This window comes from Meriones unguiculatus, chromosome 18, assembly GCF_030254825.1.
Source record: "Meriones unguiculatus strain TT.TT164.6M chromosome 18, Bangor_MerUng_6.1, whole genome shotgun sequence".
Taxonomy (NCBI): domain Eukaryota; kingdom Metazoa; phylum Chordata; class Mammalia; order Rodentia; family Muridae; genus Meriones; species Meriones unguiculatus.
Genome location: NC_083365.1, coordinates 74,341,254 through 74,368,110, shown reverse-complemented (window position 1 = coordinate 74,368,110; position 26,857 = coordinate 74,341,254). Strand labels below are relative to the sequence as shown.

At 49.4% G+C, this 26,857-nt stretch overlaps 1 protein-coding gene across 1 annotated transcript in view; it reads left to right on the top strand.

The window, feature by feature from the left end:
• Lct (lactase) overlaps positions 1-26,857 on the top strand; it is a 47,379-nt gene that overhangs the window by 665 nt on the left and 19,857 nt on the right. Inside the window, exons 2-8 of the mRNA XM_021648626.2 lie at positions 7,904-7,980; positions 12,865-12,948; positions 15,559-15,661; positions 17,201-17,279; positions 21,578-22,298; positions 24,271-24,916; positions 26,296-26,857. The exon at positions 26,296-26,857 is cut by the window's right edge and continues 995 nt beyond it. Of these exons, the coding sequence (XP_021504301.1) occupies positions 7,904-7,980; positions 12,865-12,948; positions 15,559-15,661; positions 17,201-17,279; positions 21,578-22,298; positions 24,271-24,916; positions 26,296-26,857 (2,272 nt within the window). The remainder of the gene's footprint in view (positions 1-7,903; positions 7,981-12,864; positions 12,949-15,558; positions 15,662-17,200; positions 17,280-21,577; positions 22,299-24,270; positions 24,917-26,295) is intronic.

Sequence of the window (26,857 nt, the reverse complement as noted above, 5' to 3'; positions counted from 1 at the left end):
TGCTGACAGTGGCCTTCAGCACTCTCCCTGCCTTCCTGAGCAGAACTATTGTTCCCTCCCACCTGAGCACTTCCAGGAGACACCCCCACGCCAGATCTAAGCTTTGCTGAGGCTCAGTAATGTGAATGTTCCCAAAGGGACACAAGCATTCCAGCAGAACTTGGAACCTTTTCTCTGAGTTCTGAGATGACAAGCATGTGCCACCACATCCAGTTTTATGCAGTGTTGGGCTAAAGCCCAGGGCTTGTGCGTGCCAGGCAAGCACTCTAACCACTAAGCCGTAGCCTAAGCTGAAAATTATCTCCCTATAAGTATATATGATTTTATTTTTATTTTATTTTGTGTATAGGGGTATTTTGTCTGCATGTATGTCTGAGCGTCATGTGCCTGCCTGTGCCCTCAGATCCCCTGGAACTGGAATTACAGAGGGTTGAGAGTTGCTTTGTGGATGCTAGGAATCAACCCGGGGCCTGTGGAGGAGCAGCCAGTGCTCTTAACTGCTGGGCTGTCTCTCCAGCCCCTTGAAAACTATCTTCTAAACCCTTCCTCAGGGGCAAGTCTGTGCAACTGCCTTTCTCAGTCCTTCCTTGCAGGGAAGGTTATACAGTCAGGATTCCTCCCTCGTTCTTCACTATTATCAAGTTAGGTTGCAGTGACTATCCCTATGAACAAGTTCTTATCTACCCTCTGATAAATTCCTTTTGATAGGGCCTCAAATTGAAACTAGCCAGGTACAGTGGTACATACCTCTAAATCTAGCACTTGAATGACTGAGTGGGGGGATTGTAAGTTCAAAGTCAGCCTGGTGTGCAGTTAGTTCAGTACCAGCCAGGCCTCCATAGTGAGATTCCCCCTCTCCCACCTCCAAATAAGAAAAGAGATAAGAAAGTGAAACCAGTGTGTTAAGTCCCTGCATTCTTTAAGACCTCAAAGCATAGGGCTGTTTACACCCCATCGCTACAAGGTTGCCGTTCTGTCCTATCTTGCCAATTTTAAATTATATAATTTCTTGGTTATACATAGTGTGAGTATAAAGACGTTAACTTTTAGCTGGTGGTAGCGCCCAAGCCTTTAATTCTAGGACTTAGAGGCAGGCGGATCTCAGTGAGTTCAGGACAGCCTGGTCTACATACTGAGTTCAAGGCGGCCAGAATTTCACATAATGACACCCTTTCTTCAGAACACAAAAACAAACAACAACAAAAGCTAACTTTTTCTGTGTTAATTTTAAAACTGGGCTAGAGAGATGGCTCAGCAGTTAGGAGCACAGGCTGCTCTTGCAGAGGACCTGAGTTCAATTCCCAGCAACCACATGGCAGCTTACAACTGCCTGTAACTCCAGTTCCAGAGGATTTGGCACCCTCACACAGACATACATGCAGGCAAAACATCAGTGCACATTAAAAAAACAATAATTAAAAAAAAAACTAGCTGAGTGTGGTGGCACAAGTCTTTAATCCCAGCACTTAGAAGGCAGAGGCAGGCAGATTTCTATGAGCTGGAGGCCAGCCTGGTCTACAGATCAAGTTCCAGGACAGCCAGGGCTATACAGAGAAACCCTGTCTCAAAAAAAATTTTTTTTAAATTAAAATATAGAAGTGCCTCTGCCTCGCTGAGTGCTGGGATCATCGGCATCAGCCACCGTGACTGGCTATGATATCTTTCTTCATAAAGGAACTCAATAGCAAAACAAAAACACACACATACATACACATACAGAAAACTATACAATATACTAATAAGACAAAAAGTCTGCAAATAGTGTTGAGTTCATTTGTGTCAGGCACTTGTTCCTGGCATGGGGACTGTCCTGAAACGTGGCAAGTGTACCCATGGACTCCATTGGAGAAAAAAAAATTCTTTTTTTTTTTTGCAAGTAGGTTATCAATTGCAGATAGGTTAAGTTAGAGTGGGACCTCCTATCTATTTCCTCACTCAATGCTGGGACTCTGACCCTGTCTGACTTGAACCTGCGGAGGTGCTGTGTGTACTGAGTTCATCAGTCCTGCTGTGTCTGGAAGACTTTTCCTTGGAGTCATCCATTGCTTCTGGCTCTTTGGTCTTTACACCTCCTTTCCCACATAGATCCCTGAGCCCTGAGGGATATAATTCCATTTTAACTAGCAAAATGGGGTGAGATAGTAAGTTCAGCAGTTAAGAGCACTTTCTGTTCTAGAGAATTCAGGTTTGATTCCTAGCACATTTGCCAGCTCACAACTGCTTGTAATCCCAGTTCCAGAGGACCCAACACCCTCATCTGGCCTCCAAGAGCACTTGTACACGCATGGCAAGGCAAACAGTGACTCAGACACACACATAAATGAGAATAAATCTTTTTAAATGAACAAAATGGAGGCCAGTAAAATTGCTCAGTGGGTAAAAGTGCTTGGCTAACAAGCCTAACGGCCTGGGTCTTCTGATATCCACACACATGCCCTTGCGTGTGCACTCCTGCACTCACACATGTATCACATACACCATAATAAGTAATATTTAAAAAGTTTAAGTGGGCAACATGGTTAGGGGTATGGCTAAGTGGGTGGAGTACCTGCCAAGCACCAGGAGGCCCCGGGCTCCGTCCCCAGCATCGTATCAATTGTATTAGGCCCTGGGCTGGGCATAGCGACATAGGCCTATTACCCAGGCACTGAGAGGGCTGAAGCAGGAGGACCAGAAATTTAAGGTCATCTTGGGACACATGAGGTCCTGACTCACAAACTAATTACTTAACTAATTAAAATGAGCATCAAGCATTGAGAATGTAATTACCTCAGTGGAGCACTTACTGGCATGCATGGAGACCTGGGCTATGTTCCCAGCACAGCTTAACTCAGGAGGTGGAGGCAAGAAAGAGCAATAAGAACTTTAGTCCATCCTCAGTTACATAGCAAGTTCAAGGCCAACCTGGGTCCCTCCCCACAGAAGGAAGGGTCCTTCCTTCCTTCCTTCCTTCCTTCCTTCCTTCCTTCCTTCCTTCCTTCCTTCCTTCCAGACAGGGTCTCACTATATAAATCTAGCTGTCTTTTGACCTCATTATGTAGATCAGGCTGGCCTCAAACTCAGATCCACCCACGTCTGCCTCTTCGTGCTGGGATTAAAGACATGTGCTAGCACACTCAGCAAGGAAGGAGGAGGAAGAGGAGGAGAAGCTCTTAACAGGAGTACCTATCAATCCTACCCCCACAGAAGAGCTGCTGCCGGCAACTCACGGGGAGGCTGGACTTTTGAAAGGTTGGACACGTGTGCTAGTGTAAGGCTGAGGGTGGAAATCTGAAATCTGAAGGTTACAGTGTTACCCAGTCACTGGGTAGCCAGGGACAGCTTTATCTTATCATAATGAAGCTGCCTCCCAGAGACAGTCAAAGTTCTGCTTTGCATAGCAGAATGAACCGTGGGGTGGGGTGCAGCTCAGTGGGATGGTGTAAAAGGAGGTTGTTGTTTTGTTTTTGTTTTTGTTTTTGCCAGACTTCATTGTTGTCTCGGAGACTTACTGCCTCTGCTACTCTAGGCCTCATCCGGGAAGCTGCCAGCCTCCATCTAATCTAATCTAAACCTAGACTGTATTCAGCCCCTGAGACTTCCTGCTGAATAAGCTTATCCTTTGTTCTTTCTGAGCTCTGGCTGGCTGGTTCAAACGCCTCCCCCAGCTGACATTCAAAGTGGCTTCTCTCTCAGCCTCTGCCCTAATTGCTCTGCTTGGCCTCATACTAACTTTGGCAATCTGTCCTAATATTCCAGCTCCTTTTCATTCTCTTGCTTGTTCTGTCTTCAGTGTCTAGCTTATTCTCTCTGCGAACTGTCTCTGTACAACTGTCCTGGTGAAATTGCCTCTTCCTCCTCCTCCCTCTCTCTGTGATGTTCCCTTTTAAGTCACTTCTCTTTCCTCTCTTGTTCTCGTGAGAGTTGGGCATCGTCTATTCTGTCAAGTCTTTCTCTGATTCGTCACTTCGTCTGCCTCTCAATCAGACATTACTTTTAAGCTTGGCTGCTTCCTTCTACCAACTAACTTGACCTTCATTGTTTGGGATTAAAGGTGTGTACTAAGGGGGTCTATATTCCAGCCAGCATAGCCTTGTCGCTGGGTTAAAATCCCTCTACATTTCCCCCGTTCCATTTAAGCTAAAAATTGTACATAGTTTAACTTCTACAACAGAGACAATATTCAATCTCATAAACATAGCAGTTCTAGTGTCCTTATGAAAATCCATTGATGTGATGATCCTTCACGCTGTAGTCCTGATCATCTATCTTCAGCAAATGTCCATTTCAGCATCAAGGTGTTCAATCTGCCAGTATGATGAACAATCTGCCCTTCTTCAGCTGGCTTGTTGAACTTTTTCCACATGGGGGAATCTGCTTTCTGCATCACTGTCTTTGAGTGTCTCTTCCTCGAGTCATGCCTTTCGTGTGGAAGCTTCTCTTATTCAGATAGGATCTTTATCAATTTTAAAACATCTTTAAAGTAAATAGGTTGATCTAATTCAGCAGTATCTTCCAGCTAATCTTATTCCCCCTTTCTGTTTATCAAGGTACAGTTATATATCTTTATGAATCCACACATAAACTAGACATTCAGACACTGGAATTCCATGCGCATATCCCTGCCAGCACGCCAGGCTTTTACACATTATCATTAAGTTGTCTATCTTGATCCCCAGTTTCATCAGATACCACAGGCTCACCACCATTAAGCACTTCCTGTTCTCTTCTCTTCCCCTGTCTTTCGTCTCTCAGACTGTTGTTTTATCATAGCTGATTTTTCATACAGATATTTTTTCAACCTTTTCTGAGAGGAAAAATATAAAGATTGCAGTTGAAAGTAGGGACAGATTTACTCTACTGGTCACAATTGCAACAGATTTTTCTGTGACAGCTTTTTCAAGTAACGTTTCTATCACTCAGCTACTACCCTTGGCATTTTTTTTTTTTAATGCAGGAAGAGTTTATGTAATTAAAATTGTCTTCTGGCATGGCTTACTGTTATTTGATCATGATTCACAGAGGCTTCTGTGTTGTTCCTTGCTCTGGGCTTGGGTTCCTGTTGCTCTGAGGTCTCCGAATCACTCTGGGTAGTAGGCTGGACTCAAAAAACTGATGCTTCCTTTGAAGATCGCATTTGAAGATTGCAGATGAATTTCTCCTCTGGGGCTTTTTATCAGATGTCTCCTGTCCTCTGCTTTCTGCAACCTTGGTGGGCTTTCTCCTTCTCCAATCACATTGGATATTTCTTCCAACTACGTCCTGTTATGCTCATGCAGCTTGTGTGAGGCCCTGGCATCAATCCCTAGTACCACAGCAGACAAAACTGTTGAGGTTGGGAGTGCCCTCCTGTTGCAGAGTCTGACTGCAGGAGGCAAGTATGTAATCCTAGTTCCACTGTTTTTTTCTCAATTTCTGTTGGTGTCCAAACCGTGGTGGGTCTGAGCACCTTCTCTGTGAGCATCCAGGGCACGTGTGAACACATGCATGTAGAGCTCAGAGGACAGCCTCAGGTATCATTCCTCAAGACCTGCTCACTGTATTTTTTAAGTTCTTACTTTGTTTATTATTACTGTGTATGTCTATTTACGGTATTCATGTATGAAGGTCAAAGGATAATATATAGGAGTCTGTTCTCTTCTCCCACTGTGGATTCTGGGATTGAACTCAGGCTATCAGCCCTTTTACATACCAAGCCATCCCACCAGCTAAACACCTTGTGTTTTGTTTTTGGTTTGCTTTGGTTTGGTTTGGGTTTTTTATTTTGTTTTTAAACAGGGTCTCTCACTGGCCTGAAACTCACTAAGTAGACTGGTATGCTGGCAAGCAAACCAGGTGGAGGATCCACCAATCTCTGCCCTGCCAGTGTTGGGATTCCAGATGTGCACCACTGCCCCTGGCTTGTTTACACGGACCCTGTCCCCTGAACTTGAGTCTTGTCTTAGCTCGGGTTTCTAATGCTGTGACGGAACACCATGACTAAAAAGCAAGTTGGACCGTGACAAAAAGGGTTTGTTTGGTTTAAACTTCCACATTGCTGTTCATTGTTGAGGAAGTCAGAATAGGAACTTAAACGGGGCAGGATTCTGGAGGCAGGAGCTGATCAGAAACCATGAGGAACACCGCTTACTGGCTTGCTCCCCTGGCTTTCTCGCCTGCTTTCGTATAGAACCCAGGACCACCAATCCAGGGATGGCGCCCTCACAAACGGCTGGACCTTTTCCATTGGTCACTAATTGAGAAAATGCCCTACAGCTGGATCTCATGGAGACATTTTCTCAACTGAAACTTCGTCAAGTTGACACAAAACCAGCTGGTACACATCTCTTGCTTATGAGACAATCACTTCACCATCTGAGCCAGGTTCCCAGATTTAGTACGCCAGTCTTTCTTCTCAAGGACATACAATGTATGGGACACATGTGCACACCAGTTAAGACAGTATGGCAACGCTGAGAAACCCAACCCTCCACATTAGTGTTTCTCCCAGCCCTCTAAGGACCACAGGATCAGAATCACACAAATACACAGCTTGTGTTAAGCTTTATGTTTCTCACTGGAGATGTATCTACCTTCAATTCCCAGGACTGCATAAACCAGGCATGATGGTGCCTACCTATGATCTCAGCACTTGGGAGGTGAAGGGAGGAGGATCAGAAGTTTAAAGTCATCCTTGTCTACTTGGAGAGTTTGAGGCCAGCCTGGGTTACATGAGACCCTATCTCATGAAAGGCATTGGGGGTGGGGGGCATTAGAAAGATGGCTCTTGATTGGCTAAGACTGCTTGCTGCTCTTCCAGAGGACCAGAGTTTGATTCCCAGTATCCACATCAAGTGGCTCACAAGCACTTGTAATTCCAGCTCCAGGGGATTCTACGCTTTCTTCTGGCCCCTGTATATGTCTGTATATACCCACATGGACAAAGAAATGTATGCATAAATAAAGCAACTATAATTTTTAAAGGGGTGTATGTTCTTGGGCCCATCCATCTCTGATTCTTCGGTTTTTCAAGACAGGGTTTCTCTGTGTAGCACTGGCTGTCTTGGAACTCACATTGTAGAGTGAGCACTGGCCTCAAACTCAGAGATCTGCCTGCCTTTGCCTTTTGAGTGCTGAATTAAAGGTGTGCGCCACCATCTTTTTCTTAAACTACAGGAGTTCTGGTGTACACAAAAGCCTGAAAACCATCAGCATGCTCCCTGAGATCCAAGCAGACAAACTGCATACATCCTTTATTTCCCCCTCAAGGCACGGTAGCCCACTATCAACTGAGATACCCTCAGCCCAGAGCACTGCGCCTTTAAGTAGAATTTAGAAAGGGGTTCTCTTGTTGCTTTAGAGTAAGAAAGTCTTTTTTAGCCTGACTCTGCCAAGCCAAGTCCTCTGTATGTCAGTCTTGATTCATGCAGAACAATCTCTTGCCTGGCACAGTACCACACTACTTTGGTTCAAGCACTCAAGAGCAGAGGCAGGCAGACCTCTGTAAGTTCAAGACCAGCTTGGTTTACAGATGGAATTCCAGGACAGTCAGGATCACACAGGGAGAGCCTGTCTTAAAAAAAAAAAAAAAATCTAAATAAAAAATAAAATAGTCTCTCTCAGATTGTTGGGGATTTTTGTTTTGTTTTGTTTTTGCTGTTTGTTTTGTTTTTCAAGACAATGTTTGCCCTGGCTGTTGCTTTGTAGACCAGGCTGGCCTCAACCTTATGAAGATCCACCTGCCTCCGCCTCCTGAGTGCTGGGATGAAAGGTGTGTGCCACCAAGCCGAATGCAAAATAGCCTCTTCAAGAGACATTGTCATTTTTGGCCACTTTATTTTCTAAAATCTGTCAGTTAACTAGAGACAAGTCACCATAGTGATGTCTTCAAACAACCTCAGCCCTTCCTTGCCCAGCAACTGCTCCCTCTTCTGTCTGGTTCCAGGAGGAAAACTGTCTGTGGTCCTGAAGGCTGAAGACATCCCTGAGCTGCTAGACCCATCCTTGGCTGCACTCACCAAGGTAGGTGCAGCATCTGTAATGCTTAGGAGAACAGTTGTATGTATTTATCTTGAGAGAAAGCCTCTGGAGGAGAACACAAGGCTGCCCAATGGCAGTGGGGCAAGTTGATTTCTGAGGAAGCCTGGGATGGGCTGTCTTCAGGGAAGACAGTGGACTTCTCTCACCAGGTAGGGTGTTGGCCAAGGAGATGGGTTAAGCAAAGGGCTGAGGTTGGGGTTGGCCAGGTTTGTTAATCTAGGACATTCGGGAATGAGGGCAGTACTTGTGTAGCCTTGGTGACACGGACTTAGCAAACTGGGAGCTTAGTCACAGGAGTGGGGCAGGGGGGATGTAACGGGGGTTGGGGGCTATGTAGGTCAGAAGGGGTTCCTCCAAGGTCAAACGGTTAGGCTCCTGTTCTCTCAGTCTCACTGTGTAAGCCAGGTGGCCTCCAACTCAGAGAGCTCCACCTGCCTTTGCTTCCCAAGGTGCTGGGATGAAAGGTAGACACTACCTTTCATGCCTAGCTAAAGTGTGATTTTTATTTGCTTCCTTACATTTTTGCGGGGAGGGGTCTTTTTAATTTTTAAATTTTTGAGATAGGTTTCCATGTATCTCAGAACACAGAAGAAAATCTTGAACTTCTGACCACCCTGCCTCCATGTCCTGAGTGCTACATCCTGAGTACAGGCATGTGACACACAGCGGGTTCATGCAATGCTGTGATGAACTTTGTGAGTGCTGGGCAGGCGCTCTACGGACGAGCCAGCTATAAACCCAGCCCTGGTTTGACATCTCCATAAAATCTCCTAAGCAGCATCCGTGCCCAAGATTCACCACTACCTTAAAAAAGGAGATAATGTGCTTTAGCCTCTGCTCTCCATTCATCATGTTTTAGCTGTCTCCATTAAGAAGCCAGAGTGCAGACAGGCATGGTGTCACAGCTGTAATCCCAGCACTCAACAGGCAGGAGCAGGTGGCTCTCTGTGGGTCTGAGGCCAGCCTGATCTACATAGTGAGCTAAAAGCCAGCCAGGGATACAAAATGAGACTCTATTTCAAACAAAACAGAGCAAATAGACTTCTGGGACCCACATGGTAGGAGAAGAGAACTGATTCCTTGCAGCTGTCCACTCACCAGACATCTGTGCCGTGGCCACACACAGAGAAAAACCCACTATGGTATAAGAATTCTAAAAATACACATCTTAAGCTGGGCGCTGGTGGCACGCACCTTTAATTCCAGGCAGAGGCAGGCAGATCTCTGAGTTCAAGGCCAGCCTGGTTTACAAAGAGTCCAGGAGAGCCAAGGCTACACAGAGAAACCCTATCTCAAAAAAAAAAAAAGCCAAAAGCACATAGTAGAGTTCCCATGTGAATTATAGTCTCTATACCTTTTAAACTATAACTTATTTTTGGTTTGGCTTGGTTTTGAAACAGGGTCTCCCTGTGTAGCCCAGGCTGACCTTGAACTCATGATCATCTAGTTTGCATCTTCTTTGGTTTGGGGTTTAGAGGCATGGACCACTATGCCTGACTTTACCATATTTTGTTTTGTTTTGAGTCTGGGTCTCACTAAGTGGCCCAAGATGGCCTCAAATTTGATGAATCCTCTGTCTCAATCTCTGAGTGCTAAGATTATATATGTCCTCGCCATTTCCTCTTGTAACTGCTACTTATTTGTTTATTTATTTATTTATTTATTTATTGTTTGAGAAAGGGCCATATGTTTCTCTAGCTAGCCTAAAAGTCACTACATTGCTGCAGATGATCTTGAACTCCTGATCTCCCTGTCTCTCCCTCCCAAGTGCTGGGATCAAAGGCTAGCACCATACCAAGTTTGTATCGTGCTGGGGATAGAGCCCAGGCCTTCGTGCATGCTAGGCAGATAATCTACCAGCTGAACTGCATCCCCAGCCTAAGGCCTCCACCTGTCTACACGAACAGTTCCCAGTGCTGAAAGAGCACCTTGGGTTGAGAGGGGAGCCCTGTGAGAGCCTCCTGTGGAGGATGAGCCTGTGTGGGCTTAACAGGAGGGAGAACTTTGCTGGAAACAAGTGGGAGGCAGGAGAGGAGGGACAGAAGCAGAAGGCAGGTGTCATGTAAGAGGGTGGGAAGCCAGCACACGATACACAGGGCAAGCCAGGAAGTTGAGTTCAGAGTCAGAGGGATAGGCATAGACTGCAGGCTGGAAGGCCCTGCCGGTTTGCACTGAGCAGGGCGGGAGCTCCTCAGAACCCATGCACTGTGCTGGGTTTACCTCAAAAACTGTGCTGCGTGCACAGGTAAGATTCCAGTTCAAAGGCTGTTGCTGGGCAAGCATTTTTACGATCAACCCTTTGGTCTGTTGATAGCAATTATCACTCTTTGTAAATTAATTTAGAGGACATTTAGTCAGCAAGAGCCTTGTTTATCCAAAACCTTATCTCGGATGGTTTTCAAGCTCCTGAGCCAGCAATGTGAAATCTGGTCGCCGACATACGTGGCTCACGACACTGCAGATGCCAGAGTACATGCTACAGAATCGGGCCCCACATGGGCTTGCAGCCCAAACAGGCCAAAGCTCTTCCTGCTTAGCTGACTGATTCTTTTAAAAGTTATACTCAACAGGGCTGAGTGTGAAGTTTAATGAGGTGGCGGACTGCTTGCCTCGCACACACAATCCCTCGATTCTGTCTCTAGTACCACACAGACTGGTAGATAGCTATAATCTCAGGAAGACTAGGAGTGCAAGATCATCCTAAACTACACAGTGAGTTTAAGGCTAGCCTGGGCTACATGAGACCTTGTCCCTCCTACACAGAAAAAGGAAGGGGTAAGGAGAAAAAGAGGAGAGAGGAGAGAGGAGAGGAGAAGACAGGAGAGGGGAAGGGAGCGGAAAAGAGGAGAAGAAAGAAGAGGAGAAGGGAGGGGAGAAAAAGAGAGGAGAGGAAAGGGGAGGAGAGGAGAGGGCAGGAAGGGAGGAGGAGAGGGAAGGAGGAGATAGGAAGGGAGGGGAGGAGGGGCGGGGAGACCCCCAGTCATCTTGTTTAGGTGACACGGACTTTAAAGTGCCCCAGGTTCCCAGGTGACTAATCCATGAACACTGAGCCTCACCAGTGCTGCTTCTCTTACATCCTTTGTCATTCTCGGCCTTTTCTTCGTGTGCTCCATACACTTTTCACCTTCGTTCTTAAACTGTGCGTGTGAGTCTTAACCTACCTCTCTCTGTGACTCTCCCTGCCCCATGCACCTGGTGAGCATGCCCTCCAGGAAGTCCATGCCTGTGTTTTGTACAAAACTGTTAACAGAAAGGAGAATCAGAGTGTGGGTGGGGGACTTTAGCGACATTTTCTGCCATGGAGCCAGCCTGTGGAGTCTGGTAAACACTAGGGGTCATCTGATTCGGAAAGCACTGGGGGGTGAGTGATGGGTGGGGTGAGGTCCACGGTACACTTGGGTCCCAGCTCGTGCCTGTTCAGTGGAAGGGAAAGGACAGTGGTGAGCTCGTGAGATCCCAGCCAGGAGAGAAATGGAGCGGCCAGCCAGGCATATGGGGCAGGTGTGTGTGTGTGTGTGTGTGTGTGTGTGCACTGTGCTGGGTTTTGTTTAGATTCTGAATTTAAAGGTCTTCAAGCATATGCAAGCCAGAGACCAGGCAGAGTCCTTTCTTTTCCATTTTGATTATGTTTTTACTGTGTGTGCGAGTGTGTGTAACGTGTGTCTGCGGGTACATGAACCTGTGCATGTGTGAGTGAGACCCCGGGTGTTTGTGGAGGCCAGAGGCCAACACTGATTTCCTTGTTACTTTCCACAATCCCCTCTCCTTTCTGAGACAGGGTCTCCATCTCTGATTCAGGGGGCCAAGGAAGCCCCAGGGTGCACCTATCCGCATTTCCCAGCATTAGGGCTAATGACATTTTCTTGGGCTAAGCATGGTAACACATGCTTCAAGTCTCACCACTTGGAAGAGGCAGGAAGACCTTTATGAGTCCAAGGCCGGCCTGGCCTATATAATGACTTCCAGGATAGCCAAGGACTGCAGAGAAAACAAACACTAGCAAAAAAAAAAAAAAAAGACAATCTTGGACTTTGGGTGGGTGCTGAGGATCAGCACTCATAGAAAGAACTTTCCGAATGAGCCCTTTATCCAGACCCTTCCTTTCTTTTTTCTTTTGAGACAGGGTTTCTCTGTAGAGCCCTGGCTATCCCGGAACTCACTCTGTAGACCAGACTGGCCTCAAACACACAGAGATCTGCCTGCCTCTGCCTCCCAAGTGTTGGGATCAAAGGTGTGTCCCACTATACCCACCTTCTTTTAAAAATTTTTTCATTACATCTTTTTGTATGTGTATGTGTGTCTGTCTGTCCATCTGTTTGTGTATGTAGGCATGCACATGATATGGTACCTATGTGGAGGTCAGAGGGTAATTTTGAGGAATCTCAGTTCCATCCCATCAGGTGGGATCTAGGGGGTTGAACTCAGGTCATTAGAGTTGATGGCAGGCGCCTGTATCCTCTGAGCCATCACAAGGACGAGCGTAGTTTGTGCTTTCTGCTAGTGGAACTGGCCAAGCCAGGGGTGACTTGCGTGGACTTCAAACGATGGCCTGAAATTTAAAAAAAGACCCAGCCCCAAAAAAGGTCCCCAACACCACAAAGGTCAAGGGAGTGTGCTGCCTGGGGGAGACTCCAGGCTCCAATTCCCTCCCTCATGCCCTCCACTTGTTGGAACCTCACCCCAGGTATGCCCATTTACACACTTATGATGAAACAACATACTTGCACTCCTGCTGGGACACTAGGTGATCACATGCACATGCCCAGCTTTCCCTTGGGGAATCCCAAGACTGGGCTTAGTCATGAAGAGAGTCTCAGCACATGCTGAGCAGGGTCTTGTTCCTAATGCTGGATTTCCTTGTTTCAGGACTCGGTGGATTTCCTCTCTCTTGATCTGTCTTATGACTGCCAAAGTGTGGGGACGCTACCTCAGAAGCTGAGTGAGGTGCAGGTAATGTGAGCGCTTTCCCAGCTTGATGCTGAGTGGCAAAGCTTTATGGATGGCTTACTGGAGATAAGATGTGATGCTTCGGTAAGGCAGGGCTGAGCCTCGGCTCTGGGGATGGGCTTGCCATGGCTCCATGTGTAGGCCATCCGTTGGTAGACTGCTTGCCTCCTAGCATAGGCAGAGCCCTGAGCTCCATTCCCAGCACAGTATAAACCAAGTATGCTAATGCACACCTGTAATCCTGTAATCCCGACACTCAGGAGGTAGAGGCAGGAGGACCAGGAGTTCACAGTCACTCTCAACTAAACAATGAGTTCAAGGCCAGACTAGGCTACATGAGACCCTGTTTGAGAGAGAGGGTCACTATAAGCAGCCATGGAAGGGTCTGAACAGCCAATAAAACTACCTTTAAGAGAAGTCAAACATATCAGCCTGAAGATAATTCTCCTTCACACCAAAGATACTGAATGAAAAAATAGAGGGAGGGACAGAAAGATTTAAGAGCTAGAGCATCAGGGACCTTGCTGGGAGTGAGTGTCTCCAGGAAACACGGAAAGCTATTACCTCAAAGCCTCACCGACATGACTGCTAAAAAGGGAGCGGAACAAGGACAACACCAATGAATGTGAAAAACTGGATGGAAACAGCACACGGAGCCCTGACCCTGCACAAAGAACTGAGGAAAGTTGGGGGGGCTGGGGCCTCCCCGGGGAAGGGCACACCAGGTGGCAAACGGCCAGCACTGAGCGTGTACACACAAGTAGCGTTACATGGCCTCAAAAGGTTACATGTAGGAACATATGTATATAGACTTACATACACATATGCAAGCAATAGTGGTGGAAAAAGAGGCCATGAATTTGAAGAACAGGGAGAGGTGTATTAGAGGATTTGGGGAAGAGAAAAAGGGGAGGAAATGTTATAATTAATTGACAGTCTTAAGGAAACAAAAAGAGTAGAGAGAAAAGAATCATGTGCTGTATATCCAAAATCTGCTCAAGTACGCAACAAGGACATTTGCTCAACCATGTTCATAGCAGCTTTTTTCATAATAGCCAGAATCTGGAAACAACCCAGATGTCCCTCAACTGAGGAATGGATGCAGAAATTGTACATTTACACAATGAAATACTACACAGCAATTAAAAACAAGAAAATGGTGAAATTTGCAGGCAAATGGTAGGATCTAGAAAAGATCATCCTGAGTGAGGTATCCCAGAAGCAGTAAAACACACATGGTATATACTCCCTTATAAGTGGATATTAGGATAAACATACTAAAATCTGAACACCTAAAGAAGCTAAGCAAGAAGGAGGACCCTGGGTAAGATGATCAATCCTCACTCAGAAAGGCAAATGGGATGGATATCAGAAGAGGGAGAAAACAGAGAACAGGACAGGAGCCACCACAGAGGGCCTCTGAAAGTCTACCCAGCAGGGTATCGACGCAGATGCTGAAACTCATAGCCAAACTTTGGGCAGAGTGCAGGGAATCTTATGAAAGAAGGGGGAGATAGAAAGACCTGGAGGGGACAGAAGCTCCACAAGGAGAGCAACAACCAAAAAATCTGGACACAGGGATCTTTTCTGAGACTGATACTCCAACCAAGGACCATGCATGGAGATAACCTAGGACCCCGGATCAGATGTAACCCATGGCAGCTCAGTGTCCAAGTGGGTTTCCAGTGGCTGGCTCTTTGATTACCCGCTCACCTCCCCCTGAAGGGGGAGCAGCCTTATGAGGCCACAGAGGAAGACAATGCAGCCAGTCCTGATGAGACCTGATAGGCTAGGGTCAGATGGAAGCGGAGGAGGACCTCCCCTATCAGTGGACTAGGGAAGGGGCATGGGAGGAAAGTGGATAATCCCAGTACTCAGGAGGCAGAAGCAGGCAGACCTCTGTGAGTCTGAGGCCAGCCTGGTCTACAGAGAGAGTTCTAGGACAGCCAGGACTACACAGAGAAACCCTGTCTTGAAAAACAAAACAAAAGGAAAGGAGGAAAGTGTGGGAACTCCTTTGAAGCCATGGCTATCTTGCTGTGGCCAGCTTGTTCTGCCATAGCCAGTTTACCTGTTCTTATCTTTTCTCCTTTCCAAACAAAAATGTATATTTTTTGAGACAGGTTTTCATGTAGCCCAGGCTAGCCTCGTGTAGCTGACTTTGAACTTCTCATCCTCCTGCTTCCAAGCCTTGAGTTCTGGGTTTAGAGGCCTGTGCCAGCACACCTGGTTTATGTGGCCCTGGGCCTGGCGCCAGGACTTCACACATGCTAGACAAACACTCTCCCGACCAGTCCATTCTCAGCCTCACAACCCGCAGATGCCATGCTCACCGTGGTGCTGGCCCCCTGGCAAACGTCCTGGGTAGCGCAGACCCTGACACCGACATTGCCGCTGGCTTATCAGGTGCCCCATCTGAACTGAACTGGTGTGGGTGTCACTTCATTTGGGAGGGTTGGTGGCCAACGATCATTGTCCTGTGTTTTTCTCCCTCGGGTTCCAAGCCACCGCCCTCACTAAGTGGGATGGCGAGAGGTCATTTTCAAAAGGTGGGCAGAGAGCATCTCACCCGTTCCCATTACCAAAGGCACGCTTGCTCTTTATCTTTTCTAGAATATGGAGCCAAAAATGAAGGTTTTCATCTACACCCTGAAACCTCAGGACTGCCCGTCCACGGGGAAGAGCCCCTCCTCACTGCTCTTCAGCCTCCTGGAAGGTAAGTGGACAGACATGTGACCGGTGGTGAGTGACATTTGCTGCACTGGCTTGCTGGGTAGCAGTACTGAACTCGGGGGTTCCCAGGAGGGAGGGACCTAGGAAAATGACGGGACTGAGAGCCTACTGAATGAGCCTATGGTCCCCATGCCTCCCCTGACAATGAGCTCCCACTGTCCCAAGACACTGAGAGGTCTGTCTGCCAAGGATGCCAAGGACTCAGTATAGACACAAAAACCTGCTAGCCTCAGCTGGGAGTGTCAGCATGGAAACAGCCTCTGTGGGTTCCCTGGTTACATGGAGCCTTGCTGGTGACTAATAAGCTAAAATACACGTGTAGGACCCGCTGTTCTAGAACTCACTATGGGACCCAGGCAGGCCTTGAGTTCAAGGCCAGTCGTGTGCGTGTGTGTGCGTGTGTGTGTTGGTGCAGGTGCCTGAGGAGGACAGAAGAGGTGCTGGCTCCTGGATGTGGAGTCACAGGCGGTTGTGAACCACCTGAAGCGGGTGCTGGGAGCTGACCTCGGGTCTTCCAGAAAAGCAGTTACTTCCTGACTGCTGAACTGTCCCCAGCCTCATGGCCAGCTTCTTTGCATGGTTCTGGAGACTGGACTTCGCATGCTTGCCGGGAAAGTGCTTTACCAATGAACTCTCCGGCCTTCTTAACGAAAAAAAAATTTTTTTTTGAGACAGGGTTTTTCTGTGGAGTCTTGGCTGTCCTGGACTCACTTTGTAGACCAGGCTGGCCTCCAACTCACAGTGATCCTTCTGCCTCTGCCTCCCCGAGTCCTGGGGTCACAGGTGTGCAGCAAAGACTGGCCCTCTCTAGCCTTCTTTTTATTTTTAATTTTTTTCTTATCCCAGTGGTGGTGACATAGGCCTTTAATCTCAGGACTTGGGAGGCAGAGGCAGGTGGATCTTTATGAGTTTGAGGTCCATCCTGGTCTACAGATGAGTTTCAGAACAGCCAGGGCTAAAAAGAAAGCAGGCCAGACAGAAACCCTGTCTGAAAACAGGAAGGTTAAGACATTAACTGTTATGTGCGTCTAACTCCAGGCTGGGAGGCAGCACACTTGGTGAGTGCTCGGCCAGTGTGTAACCCGGGTTCCATACCCAGCACCGTGTGCACAGGGTGTGGTGGCTCAGGCCTGCACTCCCCGCTCTTGGGAGGGGAGGCAGGAAGGTGAGAGATTGAAGCGTGTCCTTCATTGCGCAGTGACTCTGAGGCCAACCTGGACCATGGAAGACTCTGTCTTAAAAGACCGAAAAAGGGGGAAACAAACAAAACAGCCCTCCAGACTGCCCTGAGACCTTCTGGGTCCAAGATTCCAGGACGGTTTCAGCCGTTCTCGGAAGTCTTTGGGCGAAATGTGAGGACCAACATTCTGGTCCTCAGTTCCGACACTTCCATGGTAATTTAAGGAGGGCTTAGAATCACTGCCCGGGGTTTGGGTTGGTTGAGAGTGGGGCAAACTACTGGTGGCATGTTTGTGCGTGAGCTCCACATGCCAGGAAGTCAACTAAGCTTCTCTTCTTACAGCCATAAATAAAGACCAAGTACACACTGTTGGGCTTGACATCAGTGCACTCCTGAGCTGTCCGTCCAATTCTGAGGAGAGGTAATGTCGGCTTGCACAGTTAACTATGAGTAACTGCTAAGATGGGCCCACTCTTCTTTCCCTGGCCAGTCACTGGGGACCATTGTCCTTGTCTCTTGGCTTTGATCCTTTGTTTAATGTGCGAGTGTGTGTGTGTGTATGTGTGTGCACACACATGCTTTCACAGCATAGTCTGTGTATGTGCACCACATGCCCAAATGAACTTGCAGGGGCCCGAACATGGGAGCAGATCCCTGGGGCCTAGAGTTGCCATGTGGATGTTGGGGACTAAACCCAGGCCCTCTGCAAGCACAGGAATCGCTCTCACCTGCTGAGCCTTCTCCTGGCCCCTGGGAACAGCAAACAGGCTTAGAGGGAGGGCCGGAGGCGGCGCAGGCCCTCCTGGAGATGTGTCTGGGCCCTGCAGTCTGCTTCCTCACTCTCCTAGGTCTACACCATTAGCAGAGCTGGCATTGAACCCTGCCTTTTGGCTTAAGATACTGGGGAAGGTGTGTGCATACATGTGGCAGAGAAAGCAGGCTATGGGGTCAGCTAGGTGATTCAGGGGGTAAGGGCACCCAAAGCCAACCCTGGTGACCTAATCGTAACCCCTGCAGCTCACACGTTAGGAGCCTCTAAATAAATAAATAAAGCGTAGGGGTAGCTGATGGCTCAGAGGGTAAAGACACTCGCCTTGGTCCTAGTTTGCTTTTTACTGCGGTAATGAAATCCTGACCAACAGTAACTTACAGCCACCAAGAGGTGGAGGCAGGCAGGATGGCGGCAGGAGCTGCAGCAGAGGCCACGGAGGAGTGCTAATTACTTGTTTGCTCTCCATGACTTGCTCAGCCCTCTCCCTCACTTGCTTTGTTTAAAGATTTATTTATGTAATGCATAGGGGTGTTTTGTCTGCAAGCATGCACACCAGAAGAGGGCGCCACATCCCGTGGAACCACAGTTAAACATACAGTCTGAGCCTCGAACCCTTCTGTATTTTACAGCTCAGGGCCATCTGCCTGCCGGAGCCCACGGGCAGAGTCAAACAGTCCCTGAGTGGGGAGTGAGGACAAACACACTTCACACGGGATCGGCTTGAGAGCGCTGTCAATCTGACTGAAGCAGCACCGGTTTATTGCAGGCCTTTCAGGCAGCAGCATTCACCTGAGCATAAACTGCCACATCAAAATCCAATTGCTCTCCTGTTTCCCTATAGGTTCCTTCCCCAGCAAGCATGTCCTAAGTTATAGGAACTCCCTGAGCTCGATTGAGCTCAGCTGTAACTTGACAGTGCTCTGCAAAATCTGACTTCCATAAAAAATAATCTCCTCCTGATAAATATGCTCTTGTTAATCACTTCCAGTTTCCTGGGCAGAAGGCCTCAGTAGACAAGGATTCTGAGAGAGCTTGAGTGAAAGCTGCTGTAGGACCATATTGAGAGCATGCAGGTTTTAATTCTTTTAATTGCTTAAAAGAACTAAGAGCATGGACTCTCACCCTATTACCCTGTCAGGTTGTTCTAGAACTGGAAAACCATAAAACTCAGTTATATCTTCTTCTTTCTGCATAGCTTGTTGTAAAGACTTGTAACAGGGATACAGCTGCTCACGAAGTGGACAAAGGAAAAGGCCCACTCGTGTTTTATAGCAACCGTAACCATCCCAGGAGGAGGATCCAAGCCTGTCATCAATGAGGGAGTTGGAGCGGGGGATTGAGCCTCATTTTTCCTAATCATTAATTCTTCAATTTTTCTGTTTATTTCCTCCAAGCCCCATTCCAGCTTCTTAATTTCCTTTAACAAAGAATTATTGTCATCAGAAGAGACTAGAACTCTTCAGGAGGAGCCGATGGTTTAATCTTATTTTGTCTCCAAGCCTCCTGTTTGTCTTTCCTCTTTCTTTCTGACCCTGAAAGTTTCACTTTCTTTGTCTTGAACCACAGAAGCAAACGGTCTCTAGTTTGCATGGTCAAACTAAAGACCATGCAAAAAACATGACACTACTGCTTGTCCCATTTTTACTCTCAGTTTTACTCACCCTGACTCTTTATGATCCGAGCTTGTCAACACTGCGCTGTCCTTCACTGCTTCCCCGTATCCCAGGTCCCTGTTCAGGCGCCAATCTGCCGGAGCCCGCAGGCAGAGTCTAACCCTGAGTGGGGAGTGAGGACAATCACACTTCACATGGGATGGGCTTGAGAGGGCTGTCACTCTGACTGAAGCAGCTCCGGTTTAGTCCAGGGTTCATTATTTATAGGCAAAACAAAAACAAGTCACATCAATACAAATAGAAAAAGGTGTGGAGCCACCTCCCCTTTTTTCAAACTACTTCCCCAGGTGAAAACATGACAAAGCAGCTTAACAAGCAGCTCTCCACGCCACAGTGTGCGTCCTGGTGATCCAGCTCAGCTGTCAAGCTTGGCCGCAGGTGTGTTGCTTTAGGAAGAGGCCATTTGCGTCCAGGTGCCCGAGGCTTCGGGTTACCTGGAGCATCCAGGAGTGTCTCTCAGGCTGACTTTGTCTGCAGCTGCATCCCACAGCTTTCCACACCCACCCAGAGGTCACACCACCCACAGTGGTCATACCTCCCACATCCATCATTAATCAACACTCGTGTACAGGCAGTCTGATATAAGCATCTTCTCAATCAGGGTTCCTCTTCCCCAGGACCCCAGCTTGGTGTCAGGTTGCCAAGAAACTGACTGGAACTCCAGGAAAGCCTGGTGACCTGAGTTTGACTCCAGGTCCGATGGAAAGGCAGAGGAGAGAGTGGACTCCCTGAAGTTGTCCACATACAACAAGAACAACAAATAACAACACTTGAAAAGTAAATAAATACAATATGTTTTAAAATGAGAAACCAGTTCAGGTATAGATCTGAGCAGCCCACCGAAGCTTCGTGAAGTTTCTGAATTTAGTTCTATGTGAAACGTGAAACACCTTCTCCAAAGAACACAGCAGCAACAGGACAGCCATCTCAGAGACACACTCCAAAGAATCTTACTTAAAAAAATTCTAAGTGCAGTTTGGGCTGGAGAGATTGTTCAGTCTGTAAAGTACATTTTCTCTGTAAGCATGCGGATCTGTGTTCCATCTGCAGAACAAGCATGAAAAGCCAAGAATGGTGGCACATGCTTGTCACCCCAGCACTGAAGCCAGATGGATGTGGGGCTCCCTGGCCAGTGTAGTTGAAGCAGCAAGCTCCCTGTTCAGAGAGAACCCTGCTGTAAAGGAGGTGGGTGGGATTCCTATGGATGACAGCCAACATTGTCCTCTGGCCTCCACACACATGTGCACACATGCACACACGTGTGCATCTCCATGTACACACATGCATAGTTTAAAGAAATTAGAGCAGTTTGAGTTTGTCTTTGTAGTTACACCCCCCCACACACACACACTTTAAACGATGTAGAAGACAGCACTGGGGCTCCTCAGCACCTTGTGACCTGTGGGGGCCTGCTGCCCGTGTGAGCTGAGCACACCCTGTGGAGACAGTCACTGGACGTCCAGACCTCAGCCCAGAGCTCTGGTCCCACTGCCCACCGCTTAGTCACACCTCTCTCAGCTGTCACTCTGCTCTCCTCCTCTGAACTCTCTTCAGATCAGCAGCTCACGTCTGCTGCATGTCAGGCTTGTCCTGTGAGTGCACACGCTGTGATGAGCAGACAGGCCAGAGCCAGTTCCTGAGCGGGGGTGGGGGGGGTGGCCATGACGTCAGGAAATCGGATGGACTCCTCGACTCCTCGGGAGGCTCTCCTGTCAACCCCTAACCTTCTGGTACTCTTTCAGAGAGAAGAGCCAACATTGTCTTATGGCCAGCGTCCTAACTCAGACAGAAAGTGGACAGGGAACATGCTGACGTAAGGGGAGGTAGAGGCTTCACGGAGAGCAGATGGCTTTTCTTCCTGGAGAACTTTAGATGTCACAGATGGCGGAGAGAGGACCGGCCTCACAGTTCTGACGCGAGAGCAGATGGCTGGAGACACGGCACGGCATGCTGCCGTGGAGAGGGCAGCCTTCTGTGGAGTGCAGGGAGGCGGGGGTGGCCTGCCTTGGTGTGCGGTCAGAAGCTCCTGCAGCTCCTCCTCCTCCTGGCCCTCCCGTTCTTTCTTTCTCTTTCTGTCGTTCTCTCTCCACTTCCTCTTCATCTTTCTTCTTTCCTTAGACAAGGTTTCACTGTGTAACCATGCTGGCCTGGATCTCTATGTAAACAGACTGGCCTCACGTTCACAGAGATCGGCCTGCATCTGCCGCCTGACCCTGTGGAGCATGTGTAACTCAGTCATTAATTTTGTCTCTTCATGTCACTTCAATCCCACAGCCCGTCTTGTTCTCTAACTGACAGCCTGGCCCTTCACACTGAGCAGCATCATGCGGCCGCTGTTGCGCCCTCATCGCCTGTATCCACCTACCAGAGAGTCTGGGCAGCCTTTGCTAACCAGTCGAGGGCAGAAAGGGATGCCTTCCTGCAAGATGTGTTTCCAGAAGGATTCCTCTGGGGGGTGTCCACAGGAGCCTTTAGTGTGGAAGGAGGCTGGGCCGAAGGTGGCAGAGGGCCGAGCATCTGGGACCACTACAGTAACCAGAATGTTGCCAACGGCCAAGTGACAGCAAAGGTGGCCAGTGACAGTTACCACAAACCAGCCTCTGATGTCGCCCTGCTCCGAGGCCTCAGGGCTGGGGTGTACAAATTCTCCATCTCCTGGTCCCGGCTCTTCCCCAATGGGCAGAAAAGCAGCCCCAACCTCCAAGGTGTGGCCTACTACAACAAGCTGATAAACAGCCTGCTGGACTCAAACATTCAGCCCATGGCTACACTGTTCCACTGGGACCTGCCTCAGGCCCTGCAGGAGCAAGGCGGCTGGCAGAGCGAGAGTGTGGTGGATGCCTTCCTGAGCTATGCAGCATTCTGCTTCTCCACTTTTGGGGACCGTGTGAAGCTGTGGGTGACCTTCCATGAGCCTTGGGTGATAAGCTACGCGGGCTATGGCACTGGGCAGCACGCACCAGCCATCTCTGACCCAGGAGTGGCTTCTTTTAAGGTACTTTTCTCCCATCCTGCAACTCCTGTTAGAGGACACACTGGCTGTCTCCTTCCTGCCCTCGGAAGGAAAGCAGAGAGAGGGAAGGATGAGCACATTTTGTTAGTGTTGTCTCAGGGTGACCTTAAACTTCTGATCTCTTGCTTGTATTCTGGGACCAAAGGCATCTGCCACCATGTCTGATTTGTAAGAAGCGATGAAGATTAGACCTGGGCTTCCTTCATGATAGGCAAGTGTCTTCATGGCCCAAGGCGAGCTCCAGGCTTAGAGGAGTGTCCTTCGTTGTAGAGCTTTTGCCTAGTGTGCACATGACACTGAGTTCAGTCCCCACCTTCTTGGTGCTGGGATGATAGGCATGTGCCAACATGCCAAGTTTTACACAGTGTTGGGGAGTAGATCAGGGCTTTGTGTATTCTAGGCAAGCCCTTATACAACTTCGCCGTAGCCACAGCCTTGACGCTACCTAATCTATCTATCTGTCTGTCTACCTAATCTGTCTATCTATCTATCTACCTATCTATCTATCTATCTATCTACCTGCCTATGTGCTTTTTGAAGCAGGTCTCAATTTGTAGCTCAAGCTAACCTGAAACTCAGTTTAGTGTTTAGTGTTCAGCTCACAGAAATCCTCCTGCCTCAGCCTCGACAGTGCTAGGATTACAGGATGGGCCACCACACCTGGCTTTCGTAAGCTTTCCTGAGGCCTTTTTCAGAGACAAGGCTTCGAAAGTCTTTGCTTTTCTTCTTCTGTCGTGGTTCCTTGTCTTATTGCTGTAACAAGACACCTTTCAAAAGCACTTGAGGAGAAGCTGTTTCTTTTGGCTCACAATCCAAAGGCGCAGCCATCAAGGCAGGAGCATGAATGAGGCAGCTGGTGCCATAGCATCGCAGTGAGAGGCGGAAGCAGAGAGGCTGTTGCTGTGCTCAGCCGATTTCTCCTTTTCCTTCAGTCCAAGGTCCCCAGCCCATAGAACAGTGCCGCCCACCTGAGGTCGTCCCACCGCAATTAACCCAGCCTAAAAGCTGCCTCAGAGACTCACAGACAGACCCAGGCCTGTCTCCATGCTGGTTCTGGATTCTGTCAGGCTGACAATGTAGTCACAAATTAGTTTCTTCCTTCCCTCTTTTTCTTTGCGGTCCTGTGGGTGAAGTGTCACCCACAGCTTCATACGGTCCCCATTTTCTCCGTGCTCCTGACTCTCAAGGGCAACTAGACCAGCGCTCCACAGCTGCATCCCTCTTCCTTCACTTCCGCTCTGCCATCACTTCATGTTTAATGACTTTGTCTCCTGGCCGCTGTGACAAGGATGGTGAGCTGGGCTTCCACAACAGTGTGACCACTTTCCAGGGAGCCCGCGATCAAGTTCCTCTCTTGCTCCGATTTCCGCTGTGGCTTCCCTGTCTGGAGGCAGCCTTTGGTGTTGCCCTCCAGGATTGAGAGGGCAGGGGGTGGGTCCCCAATGGAGTGTGCCCACTGCTGGCTCTTATAAGAACACCAGCTGTCCTGTCCCGCCGGCCACCTCCTCCACGGGCCCAGCACACACTTCCACACTGCGCCTCCGGCCTTCCCAAGTCTGCAGTAAAGGTCGCAGGCAAGACTCTTGTCGCGCTAGTGTCTCCGCCGTCACGCTAGTGTCTTTCTTAGGTATTTGCTGTGGTGGCATTTTCACAGTCGGCCCCAGTTAGCCATCTGGTTTACTTCCCCGGACCACCCTACAGCTGTGATCGCTCTTTCCTTTGTTTGAAATGGGGCCTCATGTAGTCCAGGCTGCCCTTGAACTTGCTGTGGGGTGAGGCTAGACCTCCCGAGTTCCGGGATCTCAGGCCCGCACCGCCACGCTTGCTCATGCAGGAAAGGGAGGCCAGGGCGGTGACCGTGAAGCCGCCCCAGCCCCCGCCGCCCGTGACCTCAGCAGCTTGACACCACTTCGCCAGCGCCACTGCTGACATCACTCTCCTTTCCCCCCACAAGGTGGCTCACTCGATCCTCAAGGCACACGCCAGAACCTGGCACCTCTATGACCGCCACCATCGCCAACAGCAGCAGGGGCGCGTGGGCATCGTGCTCAACTCAGACTGGGCCGAGCCCCTGCGTGGGGACAGCCCCCGGGACCGCGCGGCCGCCGAGCGCTTCCTGCACTTCATGCTGGGCTGGTTCGCGCACCCCCTCTTTGTGGATGGCGACTACCCCGCTGCCCTCCGGGCCCGGGTCCAGCAGGTAAACCGGCAGTGCGGCCGCGCTCTGGCCCAGCTCCCGGAGTTCAGCGCCGAGGAGAAGCGGCTGCTGAGAGGCTCCGCGGACTTCCTGGGTCTGTCCCACTACACGTCCCGCCTCGTCGGCGAGGCCGCGCCGCAGGCCTGCATCCCCAGCTATGACGCCATCGGAGGCTTCTCCCGGCACACGGACCCCGCGTGGCCCCGGACTGCGTCTCCCTGGATCCGGGTGGTGCCCTGGGGCATCAGAAGGCTGCTTCGGTTTGCTTCCGCGGAGTACACCAAGGGGAGAGTCCCCATCCTCCTGGCTGGGAATGGCGCGCCGACAGGGGAAGGAGCAGACCTCCTGGATGACTCCGCCAGAGTCACCTACTTCAACCTGTACATCAACGAGGTGCTCAAGGGTGAGGAGCCGCTGATCCCGAGGGGGCCGGCTCTTCGCCCAGCCTTCAGAGTCCTGTTTAAGGAGAGGCCAGAGATTGAGCTCAGGTGATGGGCTTGCTGGTCAAGCTCTACTCACTGAGCCACCTCACCAGCGGCTCCAGTCCAAGAGTCTGCTGCACTTAGTTAACCGATGTTCACTGAGAGCCCGTGATGGACCAGGAAAGACAGTAGAAGCATAGGACTGAAAAAATGTCACTCTAAAGGGGACTTCCCCATAGCGGGAGACAGAATGCACTGGCGCTTAGTGCAGGCTCCCAAACCGCTGCCTCCCCCAGGGCTCCGGCCCCTTTAGCCCGTCTGGCTCTCCAGTCTGCACTCCCCTCCCTGTTCTGCGGCAGGGCCTTGCACACAGGCTCCGTCTGACCCGAGCATCTTATCCCAGTGGGAAAGGATCGAAGTGGTTTCCAGCACAGTGGCCCCAAAAGGAGACTCAGTTCATGGTACCTGTCACTCAGAACCAAAAGGCAGGAATCAAAAGTTAGCACTGCTCTGGTCAGGGAATGGGCAATCTGGGACAGACAGGACTAATGACAGTCCCCAGCCACAGGTTACAGAGAGTGGGGAGGTCAGGGTCACTCCAGGCTATGCCTCCACCTTCATGTGACCCTTCCCCTTATGGAGATGCGTCATAACTGTGGTGGCACACGCCTTTATCCCCAGCACTTGGAATCAGAGGCAGGAGGATTGAGAGTTCAAGATCATACTAGCATGCTTAGTGAGAGCTTGTCTCAAAAACAATTAAATAGGTCAGGGGATGTAGCTCAGTTGGCAGAGTGCTCTCCTAACATGCTGGCAGAACTGGGTTCCATCCCCAGCACTGCATAAGCTAGGCATTGAATGCCAGCAACACAGAACTCAGGAGGTAGCGGCAACAGGATCAGGAGTTCAAGTCTATCCTCAGCTGTATAGAGGATGAACCCAGCCTGGGCCACATGGGACCTTGTTGTTATATATATATTTTTAAGGTGAGGGAGTAAGGGGCAGCTGGAGAAATGGCTCTGTGTTAACGAGCACTAGCTGAACCTGAGTTCAATCCCCAGCACCCTTATGGCAGCTCACGACCTTCTTGAACTTTCGTCCCAGGGGACCTGATGCTCTCTTCTGACCCCTGCAGTCACTTCGTGCATGTGGTGCATACAGTGCAGAGACACACATGCAGGCAAAACACACATTAAAGTTCTCTTTTTAATTAAAAAAGAGAGATGAAAACCAAGGCCAAGGGGGATGGTGTCCTGAGGAATAACAGCGAGGTTGTTTTCTGGTTTTCACACATGCACACATGCAAACACATGCAGACACACACACACACACACTTCTGACTTTTGCTTTCTCTTTCTAGCTGTCAAGAAGGATCTGGTGGATGTCCGTTCCTACATTGCCCGGTCTCTCATTGACGGCTTTGAAGGACCCTCAGGCTACAGCCAGAGGTTTGGGCTGTACCATGTCAATTTCAACGACAGCAGCAGGCCAAGAACTCCCAGGAAGTCTGCCTACTTCTTCACCAGCATCATCGAAAAGAACGGTTTCCTCGCCAAGAAAGTAAAACGAAACCCAGTGCCTGTGAGAGCAGACTTTATCTCCGGAACCAGAGCCACCTTCAACTTCCCATCTGAGGTGCCCTCCAAGGCCAAAATAGTGTGGGAGAAGTTCTCCAACCAGCCCAAGTTTGAAAGAGACTTGTTCTATCACGGCACATTCCGGGATGACTTCCTCTGGGGTGTATCCTCTTCGGCCTATCAAATCGAAGGAGGTTGGGATGCGGATGGCAAAGGCCCCAGCATCTGGGACAACTTCACCCACACCCCGGGGAACGGTGTGAAAGACAATGCCACTGGGGACATAGCGTGTGACAGCTACCACCAACTGGACGCCGACCTAAACATTCTTCGAGCCCTGAAGGT